This window comes from Euleptes europaea, chromosome 3 (genome assembly GCF_029931775.1).
Source record: "Euleptes europaea isolate rEulEur1 chromosome 3, rEulEur1.hap1, whole genome shotgun sequence".
Lineage (NCBI taxonomy): Eukaryota > Metazoa > Chordata > Lepidosauria > Squamata > Sphaerodactylidae > Euleptes > Euleptes europaea.
The window spans coordinates 75,872,892-75,883,838 of record NC_079314.1 but is presented as its reverse complement, the minus strand read 5'-3'; the positions used below and the strand labels follow the sequence as shown (position 1 = coordinate 75,883,838).

At 41.0% G+C, this 10,947-nt stretch overlaps 1 protein-coding gene across 1 annotated transcript in view; it reads right to left on the bottom strand.

Moving 5' to 3' along the window:
- Positions 1 to 7,990: 7,990 nt before the first annotated feature.
- Positions 7,991 to 10,947, bottom strand: part of NAV3 (neuron navigator 3) — a 406,649-nt gene continuing 403,692 nt past the window's right edge. The window contains exons 38-39 of the mRNA XM_056847749.1: positions 10,316 to 10,513; positions 7,991 to 8,172 (exon numbers count right to left, since the gene is read on the bottom strand). Coding sequence (XP_056703727.1) covers positions 8,053 to 8,172; positions 10,316 to 10,513 — 318 coding nt within the window. The 3' untranslated portion in view covers positions 7,991 to 8,052. The remainder of the gene's footprint in view (positions 8,173 to 10,315; positions 10,514 to 10,947) is intronic.

Genomic DNA, 10,947 nt, shown 5'->3' with positions numbered 1-10,947 from the left:
TCAGCAGTCATCAACAATTCTACCTGCAGATAAACTTTTTTTGTGAAAAATCATGTCTTGGCAAATTAAGCACCTATCTGTTCTGCACATCTGTTTCAAAGGAGAGTGTCATTGTTCAAGTTCTGAAATAAAAAAAGCAAGGAAATTGGTTTTTCACACATTCTTTCTCTTATTTGAACAAAAGATCCATAGTGAAAGCATCTGTGATGGAAGTTTTCCATCAATTCTCCCTGCTGTCATTCTTTGCAAGGCCTGTTCTTCCTGGGGATGGATTGTAGCTGTGTAACATTGCCCTCAACCTTGAGCAAATGGGATGATTCCAGTAGGAGAAGTCATTTAACTTCTTCAGCAACCCAGGTGGTTGGCACATGTAAGAATATTTTTGGGAAGGACTGATGCAGTCCAGGACAAAGATGGCCAACAGAAATGGACTGGATAACCAGGCAGCAGGAATGTATGGAGAATTCAGAAATGGTTTTTACTCTCCATGGAAAACCTTGTTTAATATTTCTTAGAACTTTAAACAGCCACTGCTCATGTATTTTGAAACATTTGTCAGCACCCATGAGAACTGGAAACAAACAAAAAGAAAACTGAGATGGAGCCAGATCCCATACTGTGAACCCAATACCAGCTAAAGAAATAATGAATTGCATAATATTGTCGAAGGCTTTCACGGTCAGAGTTCATTGGTTCTCGTAATCTGCATGGCTATTGTTGACTGTAGTCTTCGTTAGTCTGTCTTGAAAACCTCCAGACTAACAAAGACTACAGTCCACAATAGCCATGCAGATTAGCTTTGGATTTCACACATTAACAGATCACTTCAGGATAAAATGGTTTCATATTAACATACCACACCCTCATTAGCACATTATCTTGATACTTACAGGACAATGGTTAGCACATTACCTTTGTTATTTTCTGCAGGACAATGATTCAGCTCAAACCCAACCCCTTTCTGACTATATATTACTCTTCCTAAACACTTGACACTGAGAGACACTGTCCTTCAGTGTTACTCCTCTGAAGATGCTGGCCACAGCTGCTGGCGAAACGTCAGGAAAGAAAATACCAAGAACACGGTTACACAGCCCGGATAACCTATGAGAACCAATGAATTGCATAACTTACATGAAACTTGTCTCCTTAAAACAGCCTCTTTCCTTGGCCTTGCTGTCAACAAGCAGCATAATAAGCAGTTTTAAAAGACAATATTTAGGGTTGCCAAACACATGGCTTCATCCTCTGGGAAACTTTGAAGGTGGGACACACACACAAGCATTGTGTATGTGTCAATGTCATCTCTGGCTAAAACCCAGAAGTGACTTTTGGGTTTTAGCCAGAGGTGCTGTTGACATGTACATGGAGTCTCCCCGCCCCCCAACTTCCACAACCCAACTTTGTTGGGAGGAGCAGGATAGAAAATCAAATAAATAAATAAATATAAATAAACCCACAACTCTTTTGAACAGCGGTATGGGGGCAGGAGGCAGCAGCAGGAGATCACCTGATGTAGCGGGTGTGTTGCACATGCACAGCAATAGTATTGTTAGGCTTGCCAGCAAGTGCAAGCTCAGTGGTGTCAAATATATCGATTAATTTATACAACTTTAACTCTGCAAGGGATACAATGCTGTTTTGAAAAAAGCTATTCAAGCAAAGGAAAGTTTCAATGAGAAACCGATTGGGGTGTATAAAAGAATCAATTAGTGTTCTAAAAAAACCAGAATAATCTTGAAGAAGATTAATGTAAATGGAAAGGATTTACAAATATTTATCCTGCAAATCCGGACAAATACCAATAGCGGCTTGAAAGGAAAAAAGCAATTAGTTCTGTAGCAGTCAGCTTGAATAGCAACTCTAATGGCTATTTTCTTCTCAACAGTGTAACTTCTTTAATAAAAACAGTTGTAATTATTGATATCTTTGCATGCACATGAGTGACATGCTGCACCTAGGCACTAGGATGTCTTTGGTCCTGCCCTTGTATTCATGGAGCCAGCCATAACTATCCCATTATCATGGTGCTGTGCTGGCATTTTCCAATGCAGAATCAAGGAACACCAGGTAGGCTGATAGGCCACATGCCAATATGGAACTCTTCAGTGATTCCATGATTACTATTGATAAATAGGATCAGTAATCACAACCCCCCTTTGCTTGATCAGGGTTATTGCAAATATTTATTGCCTCAGTTTGCATACTTTGCTTTGAATATGAATTGTTTTTGTTGTTTTGCAGAAACATCAGTAAGTGACATGGAGAGTTGCCTAACTGCTGTTAACACTAGACCAAAGATCTACTTAGCAGTAAGTCCCATTTTATTCACTGGTGTGTACTCTTGGAACTGTTCTTAGGATTGCAGCCTAAATGTATATGTTGTTCAGACACAGCTCACAATTACTTTGTTACACTGACCACTTAAATGAACTTGTTATTTTGGTTCATTCCCTGTTTCTCCAGCAGTGAGTAATATAAGCAGTAAAATAAACTGCCTGGGTAACAGATAACCAAAGGATTAGCTGTCCTACTCCATAATAAGCATTGTGTGAAGATTTATCTATGCAAAGAATATAGCTTCTTACATCTGAAATCCTAGTCCTGGCACAGGGAAGGGTGTGGATGATGAAGCATAACATCTTGATTTGACCTGAGGGACTTTATTGTGTACAAAGAGAAAAGTTGGGATAAAAAGGGAGGTGTTGTGATAAAAAGGGAGGTGTTGTGATATACAACTATAATTTATACCAATTTTGAAAGGATAGCTAGAATGGTTGGGTTCCACAAAAAAAGGGAGGTCTTGGCAGCCCCGACAAAAATCTAATAATTGTTGGCCAAAACTCCAGAGTGGGCTAGGGAATTTGTTACTGGGTAAAATCAATTACCACTGTCAAGGCATAGTTTGTAAAATGTGGTGATAATCTTGTTTTCTTTCAATTTTTTTCATATAGCTTTCGTTTATTTTGGTGTCTTGTTTCTTCAGAGTTTCATTCTATTATATAATGATAAAACCTCTTGCCATTGGTGATATGTTACCTTGGAAATCTTTCTTCTTCTAGTGTGTTTACAGTTGCTTCTTTTTTAAAAAAAACTTTTTCATTGAATTATTCTGGTATACTTGGCCTCATAAATAAGGTCTAATTAAATAAAGTATTAAGAAATGAAGGAAGTAGATGTCCAGAAGGCCATCTAAAGATTATCTTGCTTAATAAATCTGAGTGCTGTAGAAGGCGGCTCCTGGTCCCAATGTGATTACGCCCTATTTATCAATGTTTACTTAAGAACGTAGTTAAATGAGAAACAAACCAAACACAATTTAGAGCAGCAAGCAGGTCATGTGACCTGGGGCTTGCCTAATTTATCTTTTATGACAGATTCCATTTTCCGCTGCTGGTATTATTATGCAGAAATACATTTGTCTGGTGGAAGCGCATTCTGTGCCAAAGCGTGAGCTAACCTAGTGGTAGCAGCATTTCATCTGAATGACATTATTCAGTTATTAAGGGGGGGCAATCCACTCTCTAAGGAACTATGTTTACTTAATTATGGCATAAGAAGCAGTTTGGATAACCAGGAACCATGGCACAACTATTTTTATGGGCATCACCCTATTATTACTGCAAAACCTCCAACATCCAATATTGCAATCCTGGGAGGCCTCAGTCACACATCTAGATAAAGGCAAATAAGGGGTAATGCTGCTACACAGTCCCACCGATGCAGTTTGCCATATGACCCCTTAGAGAAGTTGTGAGGAATAATAAACCACAGATAGTTTCTATTCTTCAGAATCACACACTCACATTGATTATAATCTGAATGCTGCTTGGTCTGATTGTCAATTGTAGAAAGTAAAGAGCTGTGTGTGTCATTCTGCTTTGCAGTGGGGTTTCCTCAGGTTACATTGGTGGTGTACAAAGGAGCTTGGTCTTCTACACACTTGTTGAGGTGTGTTCAGCTGAAATGACAGACTATGCTAGCCCATGCTTGGAAAAAGTATTCCCAAACCTTTCTTCTTTCTGTCTTAGACACACATGCTCCCCACTCATACCACACCAGAACAGCAGTTACTTTCAATAAAACTTTCATAAATGGCAAGAGTGTACGGGATTATGGACGGATTCACTTTTAATTTATAATACATGAAAGGTTATTCACGGTCTAATATCGTCATTGAAAATGGTTAATGCTCTTGTTCTATGTTAATGAAAATCCTCATATTGTTAGACCTACTTCAAAGGCGAACTCTTTTTCGGCAAACATTCTTGCTAGTTAATTGGAATTGTCAAGTGCTTTAAAGCTTTTTCTCACCTCCATTGTTTTGAATTTAAATAATGGTTATATGCTTAGTGTCTTATTGTGTATGATTTAGTTTGCAACGCTGATCTAATGTTCTTGTTGACTGGTTTACATGCATAATTTTATGAGAATCTCTGACTTAGGTATACTGTTGATACTTACATTTGTCTTTTACCCGGAGAACTCCTTTTTTAAAATGACTTTTCCATTCTGCAAAAACTCCTAGTTGCCACTGGAACACCTTGATGAAATGCTAGTAGACCATACTTGAGGAAGCCATGGCATGGTTGTTGGAGTTGTGCCAGGCTCCCTGTAGCCATGTACAAACTAAATCTATTTTAGCTTTATTTTTTCTTTATTTCCTAGTGGCCACAATAGTTTGCAGCAATGATTATTAAGGGTGGGAGAGCTCTATCAAGCATGTTTGAAAGCCAGTTGTCCTTTCCTGTGCTATATCAGGAAGAAAACAGCAACCCTTTGAAAGCTGCTAATGAGCTGTAAGCAAACAAACTGTGTCAGTCATCGACCGTGGGTGTCTGAGGGAAGCCAAGAGTATTTCAACAAGTACCAACATTTTTCAGAAGATTCTGCACAGGTAGTTATCAAGCATTACCTAAAGTGCAATTAAAATGAATGGGCAGGTTCTTTGTCAGGCAATAAAATCTGAAGAACGTCAAAGTGTGCAGAGTTCATGGATCCTGGGGGGCAGCTATGCGATGATGCTAGTATATTCATTTGGCCCCTGGGGACCAACCTCCTACATACTCTATGGCCTTCTCTCAAAAAACACTCCATCTGCATGAGCCTAGGTCGTCTCTGTTTTCACTCTGCTCAGAGCATGAAATGGGTCTGTCAGAGCCAAAGTGTGGTAGGGCAGAAATATGGTAGAAAGATATTTGTTGCCAAATGTGTTGCTTAAATAAATGTCAGGGTAACTAGAACTAGAGTCTGAATGTGACCTACGTAAATCAAGCTGTTTCTGAAGCCACATTAGCCAATATGCATCTTTTACTGCCAATCATACTCTTCCTCTAAATGCAAAGACACCAGACTCATGGTCAATAAATAATTCCACTTTAATGGCAAAGTAATAATTTAGACAGATACAGTGTGCACACCTGCAAAAAATATATGCAAGCTGGTTTACAAGCTAGAAGAACAATAAATCAATAGAAAATACATCATCCAGTTAAGTCTGATGACACCAAATACTTATTATTATTATTCGGGCTTTACAAAGACTACAAAACTTTTCAGATGATTTATCTCACTGTGTCTGTCTATTTACATGATATGTTACATCAAAAATGTACAAAATATAAAATGTATACAGACAAATGTTTCACAAACAAATTTTAAAGTTGTAAACTAGGTGGACTCACTGAGATGTATTGCAGGAAAGTTGTATTCTGTGGTACATACATAAAAGTTTTTATGTGTGTGTGTTTCAAAAATGGCAGGAATTAATGAGTTTGTTGTTTTAGACCACATATATACTAAAGAGAAGCTGTTCCTTTAGTAATTTGACAGAGTGGCATGTTCAGCAATAACAGATTTGGTGGCTGACATCTGTCCAACAATATTCTATGTGCATAAAATCAGAGTTGGTTTTTTTTTTTTAAAGTAGGGCAGTAGCACCGTGCAGGGGACCTATAGATTTGGTGATGCAGCAAGGAAAACTGCATTGGTTTCTTTGTTTTATAAAGTAGATAGCCACAAGATGGTTACAGGAATTAGTAGCACCAATTACATGTACTGAAGATATTTCTTGGATAACTTGCTCCTCAAAGCATTCCACTGGTGCACACCCCACTGCAACGAACTGGGCATAATCCAAGAAATGGTTTCAGGATTGTGGCCCAAAGTGTTAAATGCATGTCTACACAATGCCATAGCCCTTCGATTACTTTTGAACTGACATTTCTAATTACTCTGATCAGTTTTCATTCAATCTGGTGCAGCCTGCCAGGACAGATGCACTTCAATTGTTCGTTGTTTTCTAAGATATATTAGCTTCGTAATGTAAACTGAAACATGGTGACTTTAGCACGATAACTCCTGCATAGTCATAATATTTCTAACCGCAAGACAAACACACCCGGTTTAAAAAAAAAGAAAACAGACTGTACATTTTGAGTTCTGGATTGGATGTAACATAGAGGTCATCTCAGTAAATGAAACATCTCGTAACACCAACTGGATAAAATACAATTTCTTATTTGTTGTTGCTCCTGTTTGTTTGCTTTCATTTGTGCAAGGCTTTTTTTTTTTTGTAAATTTACAATATACCCTCCCCCAGCAGACTGTGCAAAACCACCACCCCTTCCCCTTTTACAGTATAAATTTTTCTCTCTTCCACAGTGGACATCACTGTGTCAGTGTTCTTTAATGCTGAATTTCTTCATGTACAACAATTGCGATCAAAACAACATGCTACAAACTAGGGGGTGGGGAAGAAAAGAGGAGAGGGAAAAATAAAGAAATGTTTGTGCTCATGCTGCATCAAGTGTACCCAGCTTTGCTGGATAAGATTTCAAAACATCTCTTTTGGAATATGCTCTTTTCCATCGGACCAAATGGACGTGAGCCGACTGCCTCGAATGTTTTTCTTAAAACATCGTTACTTGGGAGTGGCTTCTGGGTCACTTGAACATTTTAGATGGTAACCTACCTATTCACACAAGATAAAAAATACTATATAATCTATCTATATCTCTATATCAATAGTTCGTTCTTCTAGCCACTTCATTAAAAAACCATGACATACAGACATGAGGCTACTGTGTTCACTGATGCTCTCTCGTTAGTCAATGAAGAAAGAAAACAGTGTAAATGATCAATGGTTTAACAAATTAAACCAACAGTAAAACTGTTCTAGAAATTGGTCTTTAAGGCAGTGAGACAGCACCATAGGAAATGTTCTCTTTTTATACTCCACTGAAAAGGCTCAAAACAAACAAAGCCCTAAGAAAGCCTTTTGTCAGTGTTGGATAAGAATTGGTAAAAAAAGAAAACCCTTGTTAAGAGGCGGGCAGGTGTCTAAAAATACCCTTGTGGTTAAAAACAACTTGTATATATAAAACAGATGATCTGTACACAAAAACCCAGAAACCTTGGTGGACCACATCGCTGTAGACATGGCAGGTCAGTATCAACTTGGCACTTATCCAGCATATCACAGTAGCGCTTTTCCTGGCAATTGCACAATACTGTTTGTGCTTATCGAGTTTACTCTCACTGTTATCCGACTCATTTTGGAATGGGCAGCAGCGTACAATGCAAACACTACTGGAGATCTGTAATCAGAGCCACGGGGGCACTATGGAGGTGAGAGGAGGAGGATCAAGAAGACCACTAATGCAGCACCTTGGAGTAAATTGAAATGCAAAATAAAAGACTCGCACTGTAAACTTTGAGACAGGAAGGGAAAAAAACCCAACAACCCAGAGCAATTCCAGTTTGGCTAACAGATGTGCAATCTGCTTAGCTGCCCCTCTCCCCGGCCCTTTCCAGTTGATGGATGGAGTCTCACTCAGCTCCACTGATAGTGAAACCTCTTGAAATTAAACTAGTTCAAGCTTTCCGTTTCGATTTGCTTTCCTGACTTTCCAGAGTTAAGTCACCCGCCTAAATACGACAAAGCATACACCCCCCCTTTCGCTCGAGCCACCCTTACTTGCCGCTTCAATACTGGCAGCGGTTTGGGGGGAATAGCCTTTACCAGCATCCTCTAACCAGGCCCAGCCCCCTCTAGAGAGTGGATTCAAGCGAGGAGTCCAGAATGTCGTCGTGGTGACTGGCAGTATCACTGTCGCAGCTCTGCGCGCTTGAGTAGCTGGCGGCTTCTTTGAGCCTCATGAGCATATTCATCTGAGAAAGACAGGAGGAGGAGAGGCTTGTGTCATTGCTGTGTGAGTGAATGCAACAGCGGCTCTGTTGCTCTCACTGAAATCAATCTCACAGACTGAGCCACGTAACGGCCAAGAAGGATAGAGCGAGCACTTCGCAGCGGGGCTGGCGATGGCACAGTGCTTCGGAAATCACAACTGACAGAGATTGCTCCTCCAAGGAAAATCTTTCTTTGGAAGAAAAAAAAAAAAAGCAAAGGTCCAGAGGGATGTAAGGGGCAGTGAGCTCTTGATCTGAGCCAGGACTCAAAAGTTCAGCCCCCAAATGCATTTCCCCAATGCCAAAGGTTATGCTCAGCCTAAGCAAGGTAAAAAAAAAAAAAGCCTTTGCTTTTGGTAGGGGAGAGAGAATGAGAATGACTGTTGCGTGTACATCTCTGCTGCCTTAGAGACAGGAGAGAGGTGATTGGAGTGGGCTGAAGTCAGCTGCTGAATACAAGAGCACCATCTGCTGTCCAGGAGCTGACCTTGGCAAGGCAAAGGAGCACAGCACAGCTGTGAGGCTGGCTTCCAGAGGAGCCTTCAAGCACATCTTACTTAACACTGAGAACCCCGGGGAGTCCTAAGAGGCTCTGTGCCTAAAATGACTATAATTAGAGCTGGTATTTATAAAGTATCCCCTCTTGCAACAGTATTCAGGGAACTGATCTAACACTGACAGCATTTTAAAATGCTGCAGTCATTTCATATGAAAGGGCTACAGTTTCCCCTACCAAAAATGCACATGGAGAAAGCAAGATAGTTTACTTGAGCAACTTAGCAAATGCATTCAGGTCTTAATAGATCAACATTGTTTTACAGCTCTCCCATCTAGACAGAACCTTGCTGTGTGTGGCTGCTAACAGCACATGGAGTTGCATAACATAGTCTTGTTTATATATTACTAGGAAAAAGCATGTTCAGTGTCACAAGTGGAGACTGGGACGAAGAGAGTCTTCCAGCCACTTGCCCCATCTCTTCACTTCACCTTATCCCTCCTATGCCCCAAGATGACTTATGGCAACCCTGTAGGGTTTACAAGGCAAGAGACGTTCGGAGGTGGCTGGCATCCTTATCACGACTCTGGTATTCATTGGGGGTCTCTCATCCAAATACTAGCCAGGGTCAGGGCTGAGCATGTGTGATGGTTCAAGGTCACCCAGCAAGCTTCCATGGCACTAGTGGGGATTTGAATCTGGGTTTCCCAGGTCCTAGTCTGACACCTTACCCACTACACCATTCTGTCTGTCTATTATCTCCCCTTGGTTTTCCCTCTCTCCCCACAACACTGTTCTGGTGCTCCATTCCCATCATTCCTCCAATGTGTGCTCTGCTTCACTGGCCAGTCCATCCCTCTCTCTCCCCCTTCCCCCACAACTGCTGCCTCTCTCTTCCCATTCCAATATATTCTTGGACCTCTCCCACCAAACACTACTTGGGCTTTCTTTAAGGGCAGCACTTTTCCCTTGCCCATAGGAATTAATAGGAGCAATCTGCCTGCAACCAAAATTACTGACGTGCACTCCAGGGCACAATTAGCATGGAAACTAAATCTGTTCCAAACTCCTTGTGATGTCAACCATCATGAACTAGTCCTGCTCTAATCTGGGCATAGCCCATTCTACAATTCATTTCTCAATTACTCTAAAGTATGCTGGGATGTTAAGAGAGAGGGGTAGAATGTTGGGAACTGCATAAGACAGACTGAGACATAGTTGGGGCCATTTAACCCCAGTCATAACATGAATGATAATCAAATAATGAACAGCCACAAGGCTGGGCCTTGTGAGTTGAGTACAGGGTAGGCAGAGGTCTAAAGACAGGGAACTCAAAGCACTGACAGGGTGTGAAGGGAAAGACACTGGTGGAAAGGAAGCTATAAAGTGATGTGGCAGAGGATTATCTCCTATTCAGCCTGGCACTAGAAAGTAGAAGTGATAGGAATAAGAGGCAGAGTACCTATCCAATGGAGAGCCAAGCAAATGTGTAACCCAAGGAGGCAAGTAGACTCAATTTTCCATAGTGATTCCAAATAATCAGCCAAGTATTTCACTCTGGTACTTATGAAGTGGTTAGCAAGGATGATATAGAAAGTATCAGAAGAAAAATAACTATCTTTCATTTACCAAGGGATCTCCTTCTGACTCGGTCTGTGGAATGTGCTTTGAAGTGGTTCCTTCTTTGGCAGATGCATAACCTTCATATCCAACATCTTCAGGTCTTATCTGAAGTAAGGATGACCAATCATGCTGCAGGGAGCTCCAGGGGCAGGTTTCTGCAATCCATTTGGAGGGATCTTCCCAAGGTGCTCGTTTTCCATACATCTAACAGCCCACCCAAAAATAAAAAAGAAGAACATTTCACTTGAATAATCTTCAAATATATTATTATTTAATACAGCCAGGGATGGACTAGATATTACCTGAACATTTTTGTATTAATTGAGCACCTCTTACTTGAGCATTTTTTCTCTCCCCCCCCCCCAGCCACCTAAGCCCCAAATGACAGGCAGCCCTTTCCCCCTCCTGTGTGGGGAAGCAAGTGCACAGTTGAGCCCAACCCAGCTTGGCTAGACCAATGCCTCCTTTGCTAAGTGAAGACTAGCCAAGCCCCATACCAAACACATGACCAAGCCTTGCACAACAGAGGCAATGCCCCTTGGACAAGCTGTGTGGTGCCTTTTTCTCCCAGTCACCCTCATATGGGGGAGGGGGCTGTGATGGGCATGGGGGCAGAGGCCTTTTCATGGACCATTTGT